Source organism: Chelon labrosus (assembly GCF_963514085.1).
Source record: "Chelon labrosus genome assembly, chromosome: 7".
NCBI classification, from domain to species: domain Eukaryota; kingdom Metazoa; phylum Chordata; class Actinopteri; order Mugiliformes; family Mugilidae; genus Chelon; species Chelon labrosus.
The window spans coordinates 6207426-6233419 of NC_140343.1; the positions used below are offsets into that span (position 1 = coordinate 6207426).

Consider the following 25994-nt stretch of genomic DNA (forward strand, 5'->3'; position numbering starts at 1 on the left):
TCTTTCATTAATAATTGGGTGTTACATTAGTTTTTCCTGCCTGTACTTCTTGCGTCTCAGAGTCTTGGTCATAAGCAGGGCCACCACAGGTGTGATGATGACGATTAAGACCCGAAAACTGATGACGCCTATGTCATTGTCTGTAAAATGAAGGTTATAACAGAAGGATATCAGACATTTATATTGAAGACACAGTGACAAAATAAAGATTGTCCATCAAAACTTAGTTTGTATGTTGTTAGTGTTAACATTAAAACAACAAATACCGAGTCTGCGCATGCGTCTTATCCTGGGCTTGCTCTCAAAGTCTCCATTGAAGGCAGTCACCTGAAAAAGCAAACCAATGTGTCTTCAGTGTGATTGATTCATTACAAACCTTGCAGAACCAAACAGTAGTATCATACTGACCTCCACTGTGTAGCTGCTAGAGTAGCTCAGATCTTTGAATTCAAACTCACACTTGTCGTTCTCAAGTTTGTCACCGACATTATTAAGACGTGCTCTGTATATTCTCTCAGGTCCATTGAAACCATCGGACGAATAACTACAGGTTACTCTGATCACGGTGGGCTCGAGAAGCTCCACTCTCACCTCTGTAATATCTGCTGGTACTGTGGGAGAACGACAACAGAAAATTGTGTTTCTGTTTCCAGTGCATCAGTAGTCGGCTAAACACCGTACAGTATATGAACAATTAAAAACGTGTTATTGATCATTTTGTCTCATGTTATAAAACTGAGTTGCATATCGTCCAAACTCACTGAAGGACAGAGAACAGCTGTATCACATGCTGCTGTCTCGTTCACTTACTTCCAGGCTTTGTTTTCAGTGTAACCACTTCTCCACGACCAACTCTCTTGTTGTTGTAGGTGGGTTGGATTTCACAGATATAATCAGTGTACGGTTTTAATCCAGCAATCTTACATTTTCCTCCATCACGTTGTGGATTTGTGTTGACTGTAACAGCAACATAATTGTCATCAGCTCAATCTCAGTTTAGGTTTGAAATACACAGTACATCAAGCACAACATTATGATCACCTTCCTAATATTGTGTAGGTCTTCTGAGGGTGTCCTGTGGTGTCTGGCAACAGAATGTTGTTAGTGGGGGGCCTTTGAGGGGAGGGGCCTCTGTGGATCATCCCACAGCTACTTGATCAATTTGGGATCTAGTGAATTTGGAGGCCAGGTCAACACCTTGTGCTGTTCTTCAAGTTTTTTTTAAGTTGTTCCTAAAGCGTTTTTATGTGCGTGCTTGTATCAGGCTGCATCCTTACATGTCTAAGTAACATCCACATGAATGAATGCCAGGTCTGAAAGTTTCCCAGCAGAACATTGAATTGTCAAAAGGTGGTCAATGTTATTTAACTTCTCCTGTCAGTTGTTTTAATGTTGTGGCTGATCGGTGCACAGTACATCAGCACATTGTTCTACTTCTCGAGACACATTAATCTTCTGCAGAGCACTAATTCTGGTGCTGGATGCTAAAACTTGTGATCTGCAGCCTGAGAAACTGTTTATATCACACATCTTTTTGAAGGGAGTCGTTTCAGATCTGTTAATCTTCTGCAGAGTAACACCTTTATCTATAAACCCATCATACATAGCATGTCACAGAAAAAAAACATGATCTCTGATATCAATGTTTGTTCTTTATCAGAAAGCATATGTGGTATTTCAGTGTAAACCAAAATGTGACTTGCTATTACATCTTCCTGGAAGATGTTGGCACAGATCAAATTGAACTCATTTTATTTGACCATCAAGTTCAACTCAAAAGTCCTAACATGTTGCTGTCAACAAAGTCATAAATAGAATGAATAGAGACTACTTCACTTACTTTCAGATGGTGTTTGACTGTGTTTCTTATTGGAGGAAGAAACACGAAATCTACACTCATGAGAAAACTTGTGAAGTTTGTGGAGGACACGTTGACACTTGGCACTAGATGTTTTCCAGTTCAGCTCAATAGAAGAATCAGTTGTGATGTTCTTTATGTCCGTTATTGTAATAGCTGCTGGAACACAGTAAACATCCTTAACAACTGTCTGAGGATAAAAGCTTTGCACTGAGGTGAAGTGAACCTCAACTTACCACAGCCGATAGTGAAGTTAAGATGAGTTCTCTTATTTATGGATTCATTGTTCTTCTTGATCTGACCAGTACAGATGTAGTGTGTGAAGGGCTCCAGCTCAGACACTTCCTTGGAGTCACGGACTTTTCCACTTTCTGAAGAGACACAATGATGAGAAGATTTCTTCAACAATGGTTTTTGTGCGGTTTAATGTAGATTGTGTTTTGGACACACTGGACAAAAATATTTCGACTGACAGAAAACACAAAGCAACGCCTCATTCCTCACAGTAACCATGTAATGTTGCTGACAGTTAAAGTCTTTGTACTTCTCTCTCTACCTGAACAGATGTAATCAACGGTGAGATCATTACAGTTTGGAGGCAACTGTGGTTTGATTTCTGCAGGAAGTCCAGTGGGAGCAGTCTGATTTATGTCACTTGGTATTAGGAAATCTGCAGGGGGAGGGGGGAAAGAAGTAACGTAAGACTTGATTAAATGTAAAGCAGTTGAATTTCAAACTAATTAATTTCGATTTTATGGTGGACGGTGGAAAGAAAAAAAATAAATCCCTTTTAACAGGAGAAAGCCTTGAGCAGAACCCAGCTCAAAATAAAGGTGGACCTGTTTGTACCATAGACTGTATATAAAGATGGAAGACAGAACAGCTCCTCTAAAGCAAGTAGAGCTCCCCTTGGTGTCTGGCTGCAGTATAGGTCATAAGCTCCTCCCCCTCTATGTTAGTGGATGGGACTTGCGCCAAACTAAAACACAAATACATTTTTTTCCAAGGATGGACATTTGAGCATACATCGGCATTATATTGAGATGTTTCGTTTTAGTTAAATATTTGATGCTTGCAAAATGGCGCCGCCCATATGACCGGGAAACTACCGTCAGTTTGGCCATTGCAAGGAAGTGGGGATTTGAAAACTTGTAAAATTGAGTTCAATATCAGAAACACATCATGACTTTTGGAGTTAAAAAGAATAAAAATGTTCACATAACTTAACGCGGCTGTAATGTTTTACAGTGTATACATACCCAAAGTGATGCTTGTGGTCAGACTAAAAGACTGACCACAAGTGAAAGTCGTTGTAAAGTTTTTGCAAATGTCCTTGTAACCAGGTTTTAGACATAATGTTTCACCGTTGCATCGTTCAGCTGGAACGTTATCTGGTGTTGACAGTGAAGAGCTGATGTCCCAGTCGCTTTGGTAACAAACATATCCAGGGATGCAGCTGACACCTTTAATGTCATCTTTACCTGAAATACACAAGTGATGAACAAATGTCTCTGTTATATATAAACAATCTAATTTCTTAATTAAAAGACACATGTCCTGATTATTAACTGTTTGTACTCACTCATTTTAGATGTTGTAGTTACTTCTACATCACAATCACAGAATGTTTCATTTCCATCACTGTCAATGAAAGTAAAACTATGCTCATAGTCGGTACAGGGCTTCAGGTGTTTGATTTCAAGTGATGAGGTTTGATCAGAGAACTGAACGGCGAACGTCTTTTCATTCTGTGGTTCACAGTCTTCAGTGATATTTATGACGTAGGCACCTGTTGTGAAGGTTTTCATGTCAAACCTTAAGCCAGACCTGATGGGCGAAACCGTGTAAAAACCTGCACAGAAAAGCAACAGAATCACTTCATCTGTTTTGTTTTGCAAGGATAAAACACACATAAACTGAGCAGCCATAACATTATGACCACTGACAGCTGATTATTTTGTTTGTCAAATTAGAAGCAGGAAAAAGGGGCAAGTCTGTAACTTAACTGTCTTCTTCAAGTTGTAGCACCTGTTATATGGAGGAGCAAATACATTTGAACCGCTGTGACTTATTAAATGTAGAAATCCAGATTTAGGACAACCTAAGCTCCGGCTTAACACAGTAAGGTGCAGTATGTCACGGAAAGGTACAGTATGTCATATACACCTAAAGAAAACAACCTAAAGCCTGAAACCCACAGACCGAGCAATGAGGTGGCGGTGCCTCAAAAAAAGTCCCTTTTAACAGGAAGAAACGTTGAGCAGAACGGTCGACAGACGAGCTACTGTAGCTCAAACTTAAGACAAATTTATGCTGGTTCTGAGAGATGTCAGAACACGGAGTCTCGTGCAGTTGGACCCCAATCCACTGCATCAGAAATTGACCGCCACTAATTGCTAGACGCTTACCTGTCATAAGTGGGAGGACTGTTTGCCCCTGTCATCTTTCTCTAATGAATGATACCTTAATGACCTATTATCAGTCAGAGACTCCAGCCTCAAAATGTGGAATTGGGTTGAAACTTGTTGGGGACAGAAGTTACGACTGTATTGTAAATTGATGGCAGATTACATCTCAGTCCACCTCCTCTCTTCAGAGAAGGTTTTTCCAATCTAATATAGATGACTTCCATATGTCTTCTCTGGCTAAGATTATTAAGCATTATTGTAAACCAGGTGGTCACGTTCCTCAAAGTGGATCTTCCTGACAGCAGTGGCCTGGTTCAGGAACAGTTTGAGGAATGCAAAAAACAAGTTCAAGGTGTTGACTGGGACTCAGATCTTAATCCAACTAATATACCGGACAAACAAGTCCAACTCAAGGAGGCCTCGCAACTTGCAGGACTTGAAGGAACTTCTGCTAACGACTTAGTGCCAGATACCACAGCACATCTTCAGAGGTCTTGTGGAGTCCATGCATCGAAGGGTCGGGGCTTTTTGTTTATGGCGGCAAAAGGGGGACGTACACAATTTTAACCTGGTGGTCATAATGTCATGGCTGATAGATTTTGAAAATAAGGTCAAACGGGGGCATTGTGGATCCGTCAAAGGTTTTACACAATAACTTCCCTTACTTTTTAAAATAACATGTGGATTTGTAGGTGTGGTGGTAGAGCCAGGTGAGGTTTGTCAGTTCATCTTCAGTTTCACAGTAAAAAATAAAAAGTCTTTCACTACATTCAGTGAGACATACTGGACCCAGACATGATGAAAGTGTTTAGACACATAAACTGAATAATCCTTGAGATGATACTCACACTCTGGAGGTGTGGGAGAGGATTTGAGGGCTGGAAGACCAATTTAAATAAGATTAGTCAAGAGTCAAAAGTCAAAGAACATGATCACACCACATGAAAACAGTGTTTTCAAAGTATCACGCGCAGCCACAGTCTGTTATCTGTAAGCAACAGGTCACCTATATGCTACCATATAGGTATCTACTGTATAAATATACAGTATATCCTAAATATTTCACTCAGAATTCTATTCAATTTTTTTTGTCGTATTGTTGTTTAGTAGTTACAATAGAAAGATGTATATATATTTTTGAAAGTGCTGTTATGGTTAAATATTACTGTTTAATAATGTTTAAAAGTTTTCTCTTCTAAATGTTTTCCTTTCTAAAGATGGGATTTAAGTGGACCTGTGTTATAATTTTAAATAACTTAAAGTAAACCTCTGACATATATAACTGTATAATGTTAAATGCGACAGAAGTTGTTCTAACCTCTTATCCCGAGATGACTGAATTAGAATCGTGTCTTTAAGAAACTTATTAACATATTATTTCTATTTACTAAGCAAATTATGAAATAGTTTATTGGTGTGGAAGGCTGAGGTAAAGTAATTTCACCGAGACAAAAAAAAGCAATGCACAATTGAACTGAGCACAAAAATAAGAATAAAACCAGTTCTCGTCACTAGTTATTCAGCAACAACAAAAACAATTTGAATAGATCACAGAACAGAAAACTTCTCTGCATGTTTTTATTCTTTTTTTTTTTTAAATAAATGTACCCATGAAAACCTAACAGTGACGGATAAAATCACCCAACGCCTCACAAGTTATTTTTCCTCAGTATCATTTAAAGATCTCTGTAAGTTGACACTGAACTTACCTCTGGTCAAACTGATGATCCCGGTCCAGAGCAGCAGGACCTTGAGAGCCCAGAGACCTTCCATGTCCAGGAGCTAAGTGACAAACACAAGTTTTTGTGTGCACCTAAGTGAAGGATAACTCTCACGATATCTTCTCCTTCCTTTATTTGGTGACAAGAAGCTACATTTCCGCCATACTGCATCAAAAGGAAACCTTTTTTATGAGTCAAAACCACAGATGTTCTTTTTTTTTTTTTTTTTTTTTTTTTTTTTTTGATATTTCCAGTAGTCAGTCTGTCAGTATGCACTGTGCATGCATGTCCAGTATTAGTGTAGTACTATTAGATTGCTGTGTTTGGTGTACATACATTAATCAGGTATAACATTAAACCACTGACAGAAGACGTGAATAACATTGATCATCTTGTGACAATTCAATGTTCTGCTGGGAAACTTGGTCAAGGTGTTGACCTGGCCTCCAAATTCACTAGATCCCAAACTGATCAAGTATCTGTGGGATGATCCACAGAGGCCCCTCCCCTCAAAGGCCCCCCACTAACAACATTCTGTTGCCAGACACAACAGGACACCCTCAGAAAGCCCATGTCCATTCTCTGATGAGTCACAACTGTTTTGGAGGCACAAGGGAGACAATATTAGGAAGGTGGTCATAATGTTATGCCTGATCAGTGTATGTGTGGTGTGCACAATCTGTATCCAGTCTGCTAAGATATTAATTACGGGTCCATGCAACGACATTGCAGGACAAAGTGCTAGGGCAAAAGGCATCAAACCTGGTAACTTGGTAGAAGTCCTACCAGTAATAATCTGTGGATGACTCCTTACAAGCCCACCAAGTTTCATGCAATACGGTCTATAGGGGGCGCTGCTGGTGACTTATGCCTCTGCGTCCTGCAAAGCAAAGCGCTATCCATATGGGTGTCATGTGGGTTAGTGCTGCTAAAACAGTTTTTCTTTGCTGTAGGTGAAAATTTACTAGTCAATACCAAAGCAGTTCCAGAAGCATCTAAAAAAGTTTATTTAGATTTTATTTTATTTACACAGCCTCAATAACACTCTCAAGAGACTTTACAGAACCCAAAGCCTGAAACCCACAGGCTGAGCAATGAGGCGACGGTGGCAAGAAAAAAAGTCCCTTTTAACAGGAAGAAACCTTGAGCAGAACGGGTGAACACATCTGCTTGAGGCCAACACCGCAGAGAGACAGAAAAAAAAAAGAGATGGGGAGAAGAAGAGAGCAGCGAAAGCAATCAGATAAATTCATACATACATCTGCATGACTCATGTACACATGATACAAACAATATTACAGGATACTAGGTGATACATGGGAGATTAATAATGGAGAAAAAGCTCATTGGTTACAGAGTGTGCTCATAAAGATCCTTGTTAGAAGAATAATCAGGTACGCCGTCAGTGATAATAGGTGTTAAATAATAGGTGAGTAGCATCATCTATGTATATATAAGGAAATAATATCTGAAATCTTAAAACATTTAAAAGTAGGCTCAACAAAGGCTAACATGCAATCAGCCACAACATTAAAACCACTGACAGGAGAAGTGAATAACATTGACCATCTTGTGACAGTTCAATGTTCTGCTGGACCTGGCAACTTTAGGACCTGGCATTCATTGGTGTGGATGTTACTTAGACATGTACCACCCACCTAGACCAGACCAGGCACCCCCACCCCATAGCAATGACACTCCTTGATGGCAGCAGCCATCCTAAGCACTAACAACACAATACACAGATTGTCCCAATATAATCCTAAACAATATTAGGAAGGTGGTCCTAATGTCGTGGCTGATCGGTGTATGTACTTTAAACTGAAACGCTCCATAACTTCACAGAGAGTCCGTGGGGATTTGGTCTGAAGCTTCATCAGGCCCCATCAGGTCTTCCTCAGGCAGGAGGAGGACGTAAACTAAAACAACAAATAATTGCACTTTAAAAAATAAATACTAATATAAGAAGTTTTCTCGGTTTATTTCTCCTGCTACTACAAACAACTGATAACTGTAACTAAATGAAACTAAAATGATAAACCTTAAAATAAGTTTTCAGCTGATGTTATAAATGTGACATCTACTCACTTGCTGTTGATTTCAGCCTCATATCTTCATCCAGATCCCTGTTGAGAAAATACGGAGGATTGAATTTAATTAATTTACATTTTTTATACAATATAATATGGAGTAATGAATGCATTTTATTAGCTGTCCTGTACATTAACTTAAAATTTGACGTGAAGTACAATGTGACAGTGGAGCTTATGTGACAGATTAGATGCTTGTTCTTTACTTTCTGTGCCTCCAAGTGTAGGTCGCGTAGGCCGCCACAAGCAGCAGCTCAAGCGAGACGATGCAGAAGCCGACCACCAAATTGATGATAGCTTAAAGAAATTATGGAAGAATATCAAAGAGGTGGCATTCATGGTCTATTTGTACAGTGTAGTAGTCATTTGAACTGCACGTACTGTCATTGTAGACGTATCTGATTGTCGCCTTGCTCTCAAAGTGTCCATTGTATGCGGTCAGCTGAAAAGGGAAAAGAAAAGTTGCATTTATCAGCTATGACTCTTTTAATGTGATGAAACCTAAAGTGTAGTATTATACCAACCTTCAATGTGTAGTTTTTAAAGTACGACAGATCTTCTAAATAAAAGTTACACCTGCTTCTCTCCTGTTTGACAGTGTCACCAACTTGGGCTCTGAATATTTTCATGGGTCCATTGAAACGATACAAGTATTCATCACAGTCTACGAAAAGGGTTTTTGCAAAGAATGTCAGATACTGTATTTTAATGTCCTCTGGTACTGTAAAAGAATGAAAACACAAATCATATTTTACCTCAGATAGAACTGTTCATGCCAATGAGCTCTTGCCACCCTGATAAGCATCATTAGTGTTTCTTGTGCATCAGAAGTAAATAAACTTCTGTGTTTTCCAAAGTGACATTTCTTAAATGGCAGTGTCACTTACTTCCAGGCATGGTTTCCTGTGTGAATTCTTTTATCCAACTGACTCCTTTCTTGTTGTCGTAGGTAAGTTGGACTTCACAGGTATAACTGGTGTACGGTTTTAGTCCAGCAACCTTACATGACCCTGCATCATGTTGATTTGTGTGGACTGTAAGATAAGAGAAGATTGGCCCTTTATTGCTGCTCGTTGTCTTAGTTGCCTTAAGTTGACTGATAAAATGACAGTAATCATAAAAATACTGTATGTGTACGGGTGTATTCATACATAGATCTACAGGTACAGGTACCAGTGTCTTTGTTATTTGTTCACAATAAATACGACCACGTGCAGTCTGTATAAAATAAATATGAACATCTACAGTATATGCATAACACGTACAGATAAAGTGGATGTGGTAACGAGAGGCTGAAAGACAAGATTTATACACCGATCAGGCATAACATTATGACCACCTTCCTAATATTGTGTAGGTCTCCCTTGTGCCTCCAAAACAGTTGTGATTCATCAGAGAATGGACATGGGCCTTCTGAGGGTGTCCTGTGGTGTCTGGTAAAAGGATGTTGTTAGTGGGGGCCGTTGAGGGGAGGGGCCTCTGTGGATCATCCCACAGCTTCTTGATCAGTTTGGGATCTAGTGAATTTGGAGGCCAGGTCAACACCTTGTGCTGTTCTTCATGTTTTTGTAGTTGTTCCTAAGTGTTTTTGTGTGTGTTTCTGTGTCAGGTTGCATCCTGCTGGGGATGGCTGCTGCCATCAAGGAGTGTTAGTTCAGCAACCCTGTGTTTGAATTATCATATCGGCTGAACAGAAGGTTTATCTCCAAAACTCTTAAAGATACAAAACAATAAATAGAACATAAGAGGACACAAAGTAGAGTGAATCTAAAACAACTTCACTACCTTCAATTTGTGTTTTATTAAGTTTGTCATCGGAGGAGTCACGACAGCTACACCCATAAGAAAACTTCTGAAGTGTGTAGAAGACCCTTTTACAGTTGTAACTGGTTGTTGTCCAGCTCAGCTCCATGGACGTATTGGTTGAGCTGTTCTTTATGATGTTTATTGTAAAACCTGTTGGAATAAAACAGACATCAGAAACCATGAATTCAGTATCTCTAAACAATCAGAGGATAAAAGTTTTTATTCCATTCATGAGGTAAAATTAAGATCAACTTACCACACTCGATACTAAATCTAATGGGTGGAGTTGTCTTATCTGTGGAGACATTGTTCTTCTTGATCTGACCAGTACAGATGTAGTCTGTGAAGGCCTCCAGCTCAGAGACTTTCCTGGAGTCATTGACTTTTCCACTTTCTGAAGAGACACAATGATGAGATGATTTCTTCACTAATGGTTTTTATATCTCAGTGATTATTATGAGCAGTTATCTTTAAGTTTAAATTCAAATTTGGACATGTTCAGGAAAAAAACAAATTAGATTCACTGTTCACAGTTTTACAATAATAAGAGCATCTCATCTGTTTCAGTGTAAATCTTCTTCTCTCTACTTCTCTTCTTTACCTGAACAGGTGTAATCAACGGTGAGATCATTACAGTTTGGTGGTAACTCTGCTTTGATTTCAGCAGGAAGTCCAGTGGGAGCAGTCTGATTGATTTCACTAGCATTTAAGAAATCTGTGAGGAAAAAGAAGAAGAAACATAAAACCTGAGAACTTTAGATGTAAAGCACGAGTTTGAAAATGAAGTTTGACAGTTTGTACGAACCAACAGAGATGGGTGTGGTGAGATCAAAGTTCCCACAAGTGAAGGTTGAAGTAAAATCTGAGCAAATGTCCTTGTAACCAGGTTTGACACACACTGATTCACCGTTGCATCGTTCAGCTGGAACGTTATCTGGTGTTGACAGTGAAGAGCTGATGTCCCAGTCACTTTGGTAACAAACATATCCAGGGATGCAGCTGACACCTTCAATGTCATCTCTACCTGAAATACACAAGTGATGAACAAATGTCTCATATGTTAAATTAAAAGGAATATATTTGCATAACAACATTATTAACTGTTGGTACTCACTCATTTTAGATGTTAGAATTTTATTCTCATCACAATCACAGTTTCTTTCTTGGCCATCACTGTCAATGAAAGCAACTCTATGCACATAGTCAGTACAGGGCTTCAGGAGTTTGATTTCGTGCAATGAGATTCGATCAGAGAACTGTACCCTGAGGTTCTTCACAGTCCCTGCTCGGCCTTCTTCCATAATATTTATGATGTAGTTCCCACTGAAAACGTTCTTCATGTCAATGATGAAGCCAGACTTGATAGGTTTCATGGTGTAAGAACCTGCACAGGAGTCCAGCAGAATCACTAAATCTCGTCTGTGAGACATACTGGACACAAATGTGATAAAAGTGTTTAAACTCCTAAGCTGAACAATCTTTGAAACGAATACTCACAGTGTGGAGGTGTAGAGGATTTGAGACCTGGAAAACAGATTTCAATGAGATTAGACGAGATGATTACTCACCATGAGCGCAAAAATATTTCTTCAAAGCACAAAGTGCAGCAACTATCTGTTACCCATGCAACCTACAGTATGACGCAATGGTTAGCAGTGCTAATGGTAGTAGTAGTAGTAGTAGTAGTCTGGTTTGGAGTTGTGTTGCTCTGAGTTTGGAAGCTGGATGAAGTGGACATTGGTGAGGACTGGTTGGAATTGTCGGCTGCATCGTGGTCAAGGTCACATTTAGGCAGAAAAACTTACATGATGCTTGATTAACATTTCCTGTGCTTTGTTACTTTCCATGACTTTCCATGCAGTAGTGCAGCTCATATAGTGGACTGGAGCCTATCCCAGTGACAGACAAGCATTCACACTCACACCTATGTTACAATCACCAGTGAACCTAACCATCATGTCTTTGGACGGTGGGAGGAAGCCAGAGTACCCGGAGAGAACCCACGCAGACACAGGGAGAACATGCAAACTCCACACAGAAAGGCCCCAGTTGGCCGATGGATTCAAACCCAAAACCTTCTTGCTGTGAGGCATCAGTGCAAGACATCTCACATGTCATGCTTAAAGTCACCCGTATGAACCCTGGCTGCAGCTCAGACTGTCTCTCCCTCCACTGTCTCCTGGATTTCTGATTACTTGTCTGATAGGCCCCAGTTCGCCCCAGGGGGGCTCCCTGTCTGATACTGTTGTCAGTAATGTGGGGGCACCACAGGGGACTGTCCTGTCTCCATTTCTGTTCACTCTTTACACCTCTGATTTCCAGTACAGCTCTGGGTCCTGCCACCTGCAGAAGTTCTCTGACGACTCTGCAGTGGTTGGGTGTATTAGAGATGGACAGGAGTTGGAGTATAGGACACTGATCAGAAACTTTGTGGAGTGGTCCCAGGCAAACCACCTACTCATGAATGTGGACAAGACCAAGGAGCTGCCCTGGAGGTGGAAGTAGTGGACCAATATAAGTACCTGGGAGTCCACATGAACAGCAGACTGGGCTGGAGGGACAACAGTGATGCTGTATACAAGAAGGGACTGAGTAGACTCTACTTCCTGAAGCTTAGGTCTTTCAACGTATGCAGCAAGTTGCTGTAGATTTTCTACCAGCCTGAAGTTGTGAGTGCCCTGTACTTGTTTGTTGGGAGAGCAGCACCAGCAAAAAGGACATAAGTAGGGATTGACAAAGTGATCCAACAGGCTGGTCAAATCATCGGCAGTGAGTTGGAGACATTTGTCTCAGTGAGGGACAGGAGGACACTGGACAAACTGCTCTCCATCATGGACAATCCGTCTCATCCACTACACCAGATAATACCATTTTCACTATTGCACCTTACTGCCATCCTTGTGTATATAATATATATTCTTCCATCTCTATTTCTTGTACATTTGTCCATATGCTAATTTGTACATTTTTGCTTATACTATTTTTATTTTATTTTACTAGATTTTATTTTATTTTATTTTATTTAATCTTTCTTTTAGCTGTGGTTCTTAAGAGTGTTTTTTATGTGCAACTAAGCTACTGTGACCAACCAATTTCCCTTGTGGATGAATAAAGTTTATCTAAGTCTAAGACCTATTACACACATTTACATACAAATGTGAGTGTAACACACATACAGCATACACCCATCTACATTATATTTATTAATGTCCTGCATCCTTTCTAAGAGTTTGCACCAGTACTGTAGTCGTAGTACATACATGCTTGGCTGCTTGTGCTTGAGTTATTCTGCTCCTTTCAGGAGCTTGAGCCACTCTCTACCCTCTGCTCTGTGTGTCCTCTCTTCCTCTTAGGTCAAATAATTCTGTCAGCTACTATAAACCTGTTATCATCACTCCAGTTCCTGCTTTAGCCAGGCCTGGTAGCATTAGAGACCCGTCCCCTAACAGGGATGACCGTGGGGATTCTTGCAGGGGTTGCCATTGTATTTACTTTAGTATTTTATTAACTGCAGTAGCCATAGATGATTCTCCTGCCTCGCTCTCAGCTGTCTGCTGAGCTACAGACATCACTATAAGGTGAAGGATGTGGGCCGGTGTTTAATATTTTGGCAAATAATCCGTGTGTGAAGTGAGCCTTCACGTAACTATGTGGTACGAAATGTAGCGTTTAGCGCTTATCAAGATTAAGAGTGCATTTCCTGCATGGCCGGTGGTTTCCTGCTTCACTAATATCAAATTAAATGTATTTTAAAGAGCAGAAACTGAACATTTAAAGGAGGGGGCTCTGCTTATTTTAATCCAGTCAAGGCTTTTTATTCCGGAGTTCATCTTGGTGTTATGTAGTCGTTGCAATAGGGAGATTTATTCATTTATTTAAAAGTACTGTTAAAATTAAATGATGCAGTTGAAGGAAAGGTTTTTCATTATAAAGAAGTTCTCATACTCATACTATACTTTTGTTATGACACAAATTTCAAATAACTGAAAGTTAATACCTCTGACATATTGTCTGAATGTTCAGCACGCTACCATTTTCTTATAAATTGAAAAATATCTGGTGTTGTCCTGGAATTACAGATTTAATCGTGTCTAAGAAATTTAATTTAATTTAATTTAATAAATTAATGATTAAATAGGTGACACTGAAACATATAAATTGGTGCGGAGGCCTCGGATAAAACTAACCCTAACTGTCCTGAAACAAAGACGTAATGCTGAACTGTAATAAAAAACGTAAACGTCAAAGCACGGGAGATTTCGTCACATACAGACGTTTATATATAATTATTCATATATATAATTCTGTTTTCCAATGTCATTTAAAATCATTTTCCTTAACGGTGACGGATACAAACGCCCAGCATACAAGTTCTTCTTTCCTCAGTATCATTTATCAAGATCCCTATAAGGTGTAGATTATAACTTGCCTCTGGTCAAATTGATGATCCCGGTCCAGAGCAGCAGGATCTTGAGACCACACAGACCTTCCATATCCAGGAGCTAACACAAAGGAATTTCTTTGACTGCTAAGTGAACGATAACTGCTTTGCGTTTCCCACACTATCTTCTTTTATCTATACTGTGGTGACAGGAAGCTACATTTCCGCTAAGCTGCATCAAACGAGAAATCATTTTCATGTCTCAACCACAGATCATTTTTTTGATATTGCTATTAGGCAACCGCTTCACATGCACTGGGCCTGTATTTATATTCCAATTAGTGTTTTTTTTTATATGTGCAATTAAATTACTTATACACCAATCAGGCATAACATTATGACTACGTTATTAATATTGTGTTTGGGATCTAGTGAATTAGGAGGTCAGGTCAACACCTTGTGCTGTTCTTTAAGTCTTTTTTTTTTAGTTGTTCCTAAAGTGTTTCTGTGTGTGTGTCTGTGTCAGGCTGCATCATGCTGGGGATGGCTACTGCCATCAAGGAGTGTCATTGCTATGGGGTGGGGATGCCTGGTCTGGTCTAGGTGGGTGCTACATGTCTAAGTGACATCCACATGAATGATTGCCAGGTCCAAAAGTTTCCCAGCAGAACATCACAAGATGGGCAATGTTATTCACTTCTCCTGTGACCTCAGGCATAACATTATGACCATAATGTCATAATGTTCTGGCTGATCAATGTAAATTCAAACTAGATATAGACAAAGCATGCATGCAGCCCATAAACACGACACATGGTAGATTGATAATTCAAAGTATTTATTGCCAAAAGTATTGTGGGTATAAAATGTTTTCATGAAGATAACTGTTCCATGAATGATGAGGAGCACAGCTGCAGAAAGTCAGTGATGACAGTTGTTATGTTCCAGGTGAATAGGCTGCACATATACACGGCATCACAAGCAGGTCTGAGAATAATCTACGACCTTTACATAGGAATGGAGAACTGGAAACAAAGAACACTGGGCTGGTGAGAGGGGCCAGGACCACAGATGAGATAATAACTAGTTATTCTATAGTTTTTGAGCCAAAGCTGCACTTTTGACTTCTGTCTAACCTGAGAGATGATAAAAATTAGCAACACCTTCACTTGTTGTTGGGATTTAGTTGGTTTAGCTTTTATTTATTCAAGCACACTCTCACAGAAATTAAAAGCATCAGTTTGGTGAAATATGCTCATTATAGCATCAGACACATGCAAAGACAAAATATGTGAGCTCTTAGCTATTGATTAAAACCTGATTAAAAGTTTTTAAATGAGCTCCTAAGTGTAAATGACCATCTGGTTTGCAGCTCCGTCTGGTCTTTCCTTGTGGCGCCATGCAGGAGGTCGAGCATTCACATAAACTACAACAACAAACAGGATATCATTGAGTTCACTGTACTTACAGAAGATGTTTTATTGACTCACTATCAACTAAAAAACAAAATCATCAGTAGCTGATGTTAAAATCTGCTAAATGTGAAGTTGACTCACCTGCTGTTGATTCTGTCTCCTTATCTTCATTCACGTCACTGTGGAGACATTAAATTTAAATGAATGTTTGACACATGGCTTCATCAGTAAAATAAATAAATAAATAAATACATTCAGACTCATGCAGGATATTAAATGTGAGTTCTTTACTTCCTGGAGTTTCTGTGCTTTCGTCTGTTGTAGAACACCACGACCAGAGCCACACATGAGATGATGATGATGGAGATGACAAAACCGATGACAGCTTTATCATTGTCTGTAAATGATAGTTATAGAAGAAGGATATGAGAGAGATGGCTTTTATAGTTTATTATTATTATTATTATTTTGCTGGTAATTCAAACTGCACATACAGTAAGTGTCCACTGTTATTGTTTTGGGATTGCTCTCATGGACTCCATTCCAGACAGTCACCTGAAAAAGCAGAAAGTCCACTCATTAATAATTACAGCATTCAAGGAAAGGACTGAAATGATCATATTCTAGTGAAACCAAACAGTAATATTATACTAACCTGCACTGTGTAGCTCGTAGAGTAGCTCAGATCTCTGAACTCAAACTCACATTTGTCATTCTCAACCGTGACACCATGATTAAGACGTGCTCTGAATTTCCTCTGAGGTCCATTGAACACACCAGAATATCTACAGGTCACTATAATCACATTATTCTCTGGTTGATTCACAGACAGGTCTCTAATATCTTCTGGTACTGTAAGAGAATGAAAACACAAATCAGGTTGTTATAACAGACATTTTAGTATTTATTTGCATTATTAGTACGTTTCTGTATTTATTTAGGGGCCTCTGTGGATCATCCCACAGATACTTGATCAATTTGGGATCTAGTGAATTTGGAGGCCAGGTCACCACCTTGTGTTGGTCTGGTCTAGGTGGGTGCTACATGTCTAAGGGCGTATTCACACCAGGAAGGTCCGTTAGTTCACTTGCTTTGGTCCGGACCAATTTTTTTTTTCTTTTTTTTCTTTTTAGTGCGGTTCGCTTTCACACTGTGATTAATTGCAACCGGACCAGAATTTATAAACAAAAACACATGTGCTAAGGTCGTTCAGCCATTGGCTGGTAAACGTATAGGCGGGGTAAAGAAGGAAGCCAAATGTCCCAAGTAAATAGGCTACAATGGAGACTTTGCGTACTGTAGACTTTGCTTTCAAACACTCTCTAATCTAAAGGCAAGAAATCACCTCTAAAGTCACACATTAGCTGTTTTAATTCTGTAATTTTATCATATTTTTATATTAATAAGAGGTCAAATTTTAAAAATACAGTTTCTAAAGTTTCTCATACAGTTTCTAAAGTTTTACCATGCTGAATCTCTCTTAAGAATTTAAGTTAAAATGTCATTATCTTCTGCTTTTGAGTTCTTATACGATGTTCTACAAATAATATATGGCTTTAAATTTTCTACATATGCATAAATGCTGTCGTTATTATTACTACAGCTGATCCAGTGTGTAAATGTGTAGAGCTCAGTCCTGAAAGTTTTCTCTGAGACATATTGTCCTGAAATGACAGAATTCTTGGGATTTACTGTTTAAGACATTTCACAGTTGTATTATTTACACTAATAGTTTAATATGTGACTTTGAATCATTTATGAGGCAACAGATGATCAGAGACCCAGCATCATCCCTTTCAAAAGTTATTTCTAAAGGTGCCCTTGAAGTTAATCCTGAAGATAATTACTTACGTTTGGCTTTAACTGATGACCCCGGTCCAGAGCAGCACGACCTTCAGACCACAGAGACGTGCTACATCCAGGAGCTAAGGTGTTCGTACGGTGTATTCCAACTTACAATTACTAAACACAAAGAGGTGTCACAAACAAAGGAGGGCTGTTAAATTTCATGCTGAGAGTCTGCATTCACCGTTACTTTGGGCGACAGGACGTCTGATTTCCGCTGCGCTGCTTAAAACAGGAAGATTTCTACGACCACGTGTCTTTTTAAGGCCTGGGGCCCCGAGCACTTGACAAGCTGTGTCTCGGTGTAACTGTTCTCTTCAACCAAAGCTGTACTTTTTTATTTCTATTTAATTATGAAGACGTAAAAAAAAAAAAATCAGCATCAACATCTTCAGTTTGACTTTTATTTATTGAACAAGACCCTCATGGAGATTTAAAACCTCAGTAAAAAAAAGGCAGTTTTGTAACATGGTGAAATATACACATCAAGGTAGCAGACACATTAAAAGGCATAATATTTGAGACATTAGCTAATGATTAAAAGGTAATTAAGGTTCTAAAAACTCCTAATTATTGACTGCATACTGAGACACTTAATTACTGAGCACTGAGAGTTAATGGTGATCTGGTTTGCAGCTCCGTCAGGTCTTTCTTCATCAGCGAGCTTCTTTATGACGCCGTGCAGGAGGTTGAGCATTCACATAAACTACAACAACAAACAGGATATCACTGAATTCAATACAACCATAGTACACTTTATATACTAATAATACTAATATAAGAAGTTTTATTGCTTTACTTCTCTTAAAACTACAAAGTGTTGACAACTGCTGCTAAATGATACTAGAACTAAAACCAAAACAAATCATTATCATCAGTAGCTGATGTTAAAATCAGCTAAATGTGAAGTTGACTCACTTGCTTCTGAATACATCTCCATATATTCATTCACGTCACTGTGGAGACATTAAATTTAAATGAATGTTTGACACATGACTTTATCAGTAAATTAAAAATATAAATAAATACAGTCAGATTCATGCAGGATATTAGATGTGTGTTCTTTACTTCCTGGAGTTTCTGTGCTTTTGTCTGTTGTAAATCACCACGACCAGAGCCACACATGGGATGATGATGAAGAAGACGAGAAAACCGATGACAGCTTTATCATTGTCTGTAAACGATAGTTATAGCAGAAGAATATGAGAGAGATGGCTTTTATAGTTTATTATTATTTTTTTGCTGGTTATTTGAAACTCCACTTACAGAGAATGTCCACTGTTATTATCGTGGGATTGCTCTCATGGACTCCATTCCAGGCAGTCACCTGAAAAAGCAGAAAGTCCACTCATTAATAATTACAGCATTCAAGGAAAGGACTGAAATGATCATATTCTAGTGAAACCAAACAGTAATATTATACTAACCTGCACTGTGTAGCTCGTAGAGTAGCTCAGATCTCTGAATTCAAACTCACATTTGTCCTTCTCAACTGGGGCACCATGATTAAGACGTGCTCTGTATTTCCTCTCAGGTCCATTGAAACCACCAGAATATTTACAGGTCACTCTAATCACATTATTCTCTGGATGACTCACATGAAATTCTCTAATATCTTCTGGTACTGTAGGAGAATGAAAACACAATCAATTTGTAACAACAGACATTTTAATATTTATTTACATAATTAGTACGTTTCTGTATTTATTGTCATGTCCATCAGCCGTGACACAAATAAAAACTGTAAGAACCAATAAAAGATAGTTACGTCTGATGTTTGAAAATGATTCCTTATAAACTCTAAATTTTCAACAAGTCTTTCAATTTCTTTTACTGTGGGTTTGGTACTTTGACTGAATTTAAAATCTGTATATTTAAATATATTTTTCATTTAATAATTCAATACTTAAAGACTATATAAGAAAACAATAGCATTATTAACTGGACAATGTCTGTTTAAGGAAATAGTTTATTCGGTCTCCCTTGTGCCTCCAAAACAGTTGTGACTCATCAGACAGAAGACAGAAACACAGACGCTGGACATAAATACTACGAGATTAATTATCTTTTAAAGTGATACTCACACTGTGGAGCTGTTGAGGCAGGAAGACACATTTAAAGAGATTAGAAAAGAGAAAAAACAAACATTAACATGTGATTCTGTGACATGAATCATTTTAAACTCTTTTCTAAATTACAGCAAGTACCTCGTGGTGCGAGCGTCCATTGTCTATATTTTTATGAATGACACAATCTTACCACAGTACCATTAAATCATAGAGAGAACTCCAACCTTTGGTGGTGGCTGTCTCTATGTTGACTGGAGGTGAGGTCTGGCGTTGAGTGGTGTCTGCAGGATAGAGAGCATGCTGGAGGTCACCTTCAGGCAGAAACCAAACCTCTACTGCCAACAGTCTTACCAGACATGACACTAAACTGAGATATCATCATTTTATTGTGCTACTTCCAGTATTAAAACTGTAAACAGAGTCTGGATACATTACCAGACGTTGTTGTGGTCATGTTTGCTTGAAATGAGGAGTTTGAAGTGAGGGTTGGAGAGATGAGTGGAGGTTTGGGGACAGTTGAGGTGTCTTTGGCTTCGGTAGAAGCTGCTGCCATGGTAGAAGATAGACTGACTGAGAGACTGGTAGTAGTAGCTATCATGATGCGTGGAGGTGAGGTGATAACATACAGACTGGTTACTGAAGAGAGGAGAGTATTTGTGGTGGTGGAATGGAGGCAACTACCTGGTGGTCACATCCGTATACTCCGTAATTTTCACTCTCATTTGAACAAACACAGTGAAACATTTCTTTTGATTTGATTTCATACTTGAGGGTTAAACTACAAATAATATTTTGTAAAAAGTTGCTTGACAGACAATGTTTAGAAGACGAGATTACTGAGGACCAAGAGGACTGAGAACAAGCTTTCAGCAAATGTCCAATAAACTTTTCACTAAGAGCAAAACTGTCCATGTTCACACTATCACCACTTCCCGCTCATTTTTGAAGAATAAATAAATTCTAATTATAAATTAATTCTAAAGACGTGTACATGAACATCAGTTTTCTTTTGTTTTTTGTTTTCAGGAGCACAAGTCAAGTAAAATTTTATCCAGCACTTGCAAGGCTCAGGAAACTGCTTCTTCTAATGGTAGAATTAATGTCAACATTTGTCATGTTGTCGTTGTTCTGCTTTTAAACGTGAGGTTTAAATTATTTATAAATCACTGCATTCTGTTTCTATTAAACTTTTACACGGTGTCCCAAGTTCTTTGGAAAGGGTTGTTGGTGGAGGTAGCCGTAGCTTATTCTTCCTCCACGTTCTCTATTGTCTGCTGAACACTGAATGAAATTCAATGTTCTTCGAAACCAAATAAAATGCAAAAAAGTCAAGAAATCCCTCCTTGAATCATACATTTGCTGTTTTTATTCTGTATTTTATTATATTGTTATATTAATAAAAATTAAAATATATAAATATAGTTGCTATAGAAGATAAAAAAGTTACTTCTACAATTTAATTATAAGTTTTTTATGCTCAATTTCTTTCAGTCTGTAAAGGTTCTCAGTCATCCAGGTCATAATTATAATAGTTCTAGTTCAAAGGGGTTCTTAGAACTGAAGAAGCTACTCAGACGAGTGGTGAAATGTTGTCTCAAAAAACTCTACCAGTCCAGTTGCCTTTCTTAAACGCTTTTATTTTTTATTTTTTTGGATAAATCTCTTTAACAATTTAAGTTAAAATGTCCTAATCTTCTGCTTTCAAGTTCGTATATGATGTGACACAAATAATATATGTGTATAAATGTTTTATATATGCATGTATGCCGTCCGTATTAATACTACAGCTGATCCAGAGTGTGATTTTGTAGATACATCTTTGTTTGGATTTTATCAAATACTAATTTTTAGATCTATAAATGATATAGAGTAGAGAGTTAACCTCTAACATATAACTTCCTGAAATTATAGTATAATCGTGACTTTTGACAATTGAAATGTTTCTTATCACAGAAACAAATAAAGTTTAATAGGCGATTAGAAACATATCAGTTAGTTGATTTAAAGTCTCAGGAAGTACATGATCTTATTTGTTTCACACGTTTAATATCAGTTAAAAGTAACTGTTTCTGTTCTGGGGATGAAAAAGCGATAGACTGAAAACTTTACTTGATAATGAAATAAAACCATTTTAAAATTCAAAGCGTTTCTCATCACGTGTAGGAATCATATTCTGCATCGACAGAAATCTGTTTAATTTATCAGTTTCATCGCAATTTCTTTTTTTTTCTTTTTTCTGTGAATGATTAACAATACCGGAGACAAAGACCAAACCTCAAAGTTCTTCCTTTCATGTGTCATTTATAAAGATGAATTGATTTAATACTCATGATAATTACTTACTTTGGGCCAAACTGATGACCACGGTCCAGAGTACCAAAATCTGGAGAGTGCAGAGATGTGCCATATCCAGGAGCTAAGGTGTCTCTACAGTAAAGTGGAACCTACAAATACCAACACAGTAGGTTTATTTGAAGAAAAAAAAAAAGAAAAAAAGGAGGACTGTAAGTTTCACATATAGATACCTGTTTAACTTTTGTGGCAGGAAGCCTTATTTCCGCTAAGCTGCTTCGAGCGGGAACTTTTCTACGACCGCATCTGTTTAGTTGATACGTTTTTATTCACACATACTTTGCATGCAGCTGTACTTTGATTCCATTGTCAGTATCTGGTATGTGTATAGTGTGATGAATATACTGTACATCCAAACTAATGAGCTGAAATGTTTCAAGTTTAGTTGTTAGTTTTTGTCCTTTGGTCTAATTTATCATACTGTATATTTACCAGTGGAACATCAGCATTTAATACAATCTACTGTACATTTACTGACACATATTGTATTTTCTGACTTTAACAAGCTGACGAGGTTACCCTGAACTATTCATCTCACAGCGGATTATGAAAAGTTAGTTTCAACAAAGGACACATTAAGTTTCTCTTCTCTTCTGAGTGCTGAGGTACGTTATATACAGTCATGAGTCAATGTGGCTGCAATTTGGAGAAACAGCTGAAGAGAAAAATTAAAGGGAAGGTGATTTAGGTATCATGCAGGTTGTTGTAAATAATTTCCATCGGCCAACTGGAGCCTTCCTGTGTGGACTAGTTGCATGTTCTCCCTGTATCTGCGTGGGTTCTCTCCAGGTACTCCAGCTTCCTCCCACCATCTAAAGACATGCTGGTTAGGTTCATTGGTGATTCTAAATTGGCCGTAGGTGTGAGTGTGAATGGTTGTCTGTCTCTCTGTGTTAGCCCTGTGATAGACTGGAGACCTGTCCAGGGTGTACCCCACCTCTCACCCAATGACACCTGGGATAGACTCCAGCGACCCTCCAGAGGACAAGCGGTTACAGAAAATGAATGAATGTCCTAGTGTGTGTAGTTTTGGTTGTTGTTTTAGTACATACAATAGTTTGGGCCAAAACACGATAAATATTTCTTCATTTCCCATCTGACAACACTGGTGTGTCTACTTAGAGAAGATTAGACAGGTATGATGAAGCTTGGTTGTGGAGGGACTTGAAGGTCAATTAGCAGGATCTTCTTCTCAGTACATTATTTTACTGGAAGCCAGTGGAGCTGCTGAAGAACTGAGGTGATGTGGTCCATGGAGGGAGTTCAGCTGATGATACGAGCTGCAGCGTTTTGGACCAGTTGAAGTTTAGGAGACATAAAGTATGCAGAGTTGTGTCAGGTGGGGGTCCCATAGGGAGGTCTCCTACTGTCCCTGAAAGCAGCTGTATTTTACTCTTCTGTTGCTCTTAATACAGTTGGTCCTGAAAAACTACTTTTAAGGATTTACAAGAGAGAGACATGTGTACTGTTGACCACTGGAACCAACTTGGTGATTTTGGGATATAAAAATAAAAACACACTTTTAGTCCCGATGAACCTGGAGATGTTGAGGCCTTCACCATTTTAACCCTGGAAGTCTCTGCACCGGGACCAGGCTGTAAGTGTTACTAAAATACAATCCACCAGCAGTTTTTAAACGTAGCTGCATGAGGCACCTTCAGTTAAGAGAGAGTCTAGTATTGTGTTAAAAATAGACGAAGCATTGATGTGGTTTTGTTGCATTTAAAGTTGCACGGCTCTATGAGGCAGGAGTTTGACTGAATAGAAGTAAAACAATTAATCCACCATGGAAGTGTCAAATACTGCAGTTCCTTATATGACCTCGCTATAATTGTTCTGTAGTTTTCAACCAAAGCTGCACTTTTGACTTCTGTTTAATTGTAGAGATGTTAAAAAAATCACCTTTACTCATTGTTGGGATTTATTCAGTCTAACTTTAATTTATTTCCATGGAGATTAAAAACATCAGTAACTCGGTGAAATGTACACATCATGGCAGCAGACACATTAAAAAGACAATACAAATATTTTAGATCACTGAGAGTTAATGGTGATGTGCTTTGCAGCTCCGTCAGGTCTTTCTTCATCAGCGAGCTTCTTCATGACGCCGTGCAGGAGGTGGAGCATTCACATAAACTACAAAAACAAACAGGATATCATTTAATTCATAGTACACTTTTAAAATATACTAATAGAAGACGTTTTATTGATTTACTTCTCTTAGTTCTCATTTGCCAACAACCTAGCACTCAAAGTTCCTACACTTAGACTTAGAGTTTATTGATCCACAAGAGAAATTGCTCAGTTGCACATAAAAAACACTCTTGAGAACCACCGGTAAAAAGAAAGATCAAATAAAAATAAATAGTATAAGCAAAATAATTTACAAAATTAGCATATGACCAAATGTACAAGAAATAGAGACAAAAGTAAATATATATTATTTACATAGGAAGGATTAATAAGGTGCAATAATGTGCATTAACATGAATAACATGGAGTTATCTGTTACAGAAAGGTGAGTTGTTGTACGGCTGGATTGAGAATGGTATACTGTGGGTGACAGTGAAGTTACTAATATACATTTATGGCCCAGTTTCTAACACTGTGCACTTTTATAATACACAATGAGAGTAACTATATAAAGTTATTACTTCATGAACATTTCACTCGTATCAGTGTGTAAATACACTTTTGTTAAAACAGAAGAATAAATTTACTGGAAACCCAAAAGTTGTATATTTCTATATATAAATAAATAAAAAGTGTGTTAGTGTGGGAGCTACAAAATATTATTTAATATCTGAGTTCAGAAAAACAAAAAACCCCGTTCTGATCAGTTTACAGTTTGTAAAACACCTCACAAATAGAACAAAATGCACGTATGCTGTTAGCAACGCTAACATGTCATTTAAAAACAGAATGCAAGGATCTGAAAATCATTTAAATGAAGTTGTTAACAGGAACAAATATAGGAGTTCAGAAATGCTTTTTGTTTGACTGATTTGTGACTGTGCTACAACAGCGTGGCTCCGGGTGCTGAGCTGGCCGGCCTACAGTCTAGACCGGTCACCCACTGAAAACATTCAGCGTGTTACGAAAAAAAAACTACAACAACAACTAAAGAGGCTCTGAATTGTTGAGCAGCTGAAATCCTTCATCAAGAAAGAATGTAATTAGTCTTTCCAAATCAGTTCTCAGAGTATGAAAAGAACAGGTGAGCCGACACACTGAACTGAGTATTTGCTAGTGTCATATGGGTCTACTTTCAGTTAAACATAGTCTTTAAATTATTTATAAATCACTGCATTCTGTTTCTATTCAACTTTTACACGGTGTCCCAAGTTCTTTGGAGCCAGGGTTGTTGGTGGAGGTAGCCGTAGCTTATTCTTCCTCCACGTTCTCTGTTGTCTGCTGAACTTCAAATCACAGTGTGAGGAGTCAGATGTGACCGTTTACTGCACAATGTTATACATCAGCAAACAATCAGAATCTGAAACAGACACATACATAGATGGTAAATGTACTTTACTGGATTTCTCAAGAATAAGAGAAGTCCTTTTTTTTCCATTTATGCCAAATTCATTGTTCTTTTAGACAAAATGAAATGCAGAAAACTCAAGAAATCACTCCTTGAATCATACGTTTGCTGCTTTTATTCTGTATTTTATTCATAAAAACTCATATAAAGTTAGTAAATGTAGTTTGTTGGATTTCTCAAGAATAAGAGACGTTGTCACTCATGTCAAAATCAGTTTGCTTTCAAACACACTAATCTAAGGTCAAGAAATCACCTCTAAAGTCACACATTAATATGAAGTTAAATATAAAAAATACTAATACTAATTCTGAAGTTTCTAATACAGTTTAAAAAGTTTTACCATGTTAAATCTCTTTTAAGAATTTAAGTTGAAATGTCCTAATCTTCTGCTTTTGCGTTCTTATACGATGTTATACAAATAATATATGGCTTTAAATTTTCTACATATGCATAAATGCTGTGGTTATTAATACTAAAGCTGATCCAGTGTATAAATGTATAGAGCTCA

At 38.1% G+C, this 25994-nt stretch overlaps 2 protein-coding genes across 2 annotated transcripts in view; one reads left to right on the forward strand and one right to left on the reverse strand.

Annotated features, from left to right (window-relative positions):
• nek7 (NIMA-related kinase 7) overlaps positions 1-4045 on the forward strand; it is a 90419-nt gene extending 86374 nt beyond the window's left edge. Inside the window, exon 10 of the mRNA XM_084548484.1 lies at positions 3238-4045. Coding sequence (XP_084404610.1) covers positions 3238-3273 — 36 coding nt within the window. The 3' untranslated portion in view covers positions 3274-4045. The remainder of the gene's footprint in view (positions 1-3237) is intronic.
• LOC311491091 (receptor-type tyrosine-protein phosphatase C-like) lies at positions 22-2892 on the reverse strand (the record flags this gene model as incomplete). Its single annotated transcript, XM_084548960.1, has 8 exons — positions 22-140; positions 267-327; positions 409-611; positions 811-957; positions 1841-2014; positions 2095-2229; positions 2415-2528; positions 2853-2892. 8 exons carry the CDS (start codon positions 2890-2892, stop codon positions 22-24), a joined length of 993 nt encoding a protein of 330 aa, XP_084405086.1.
• Positions 4046-25994: the final 21949 nt, after the last annotated feature.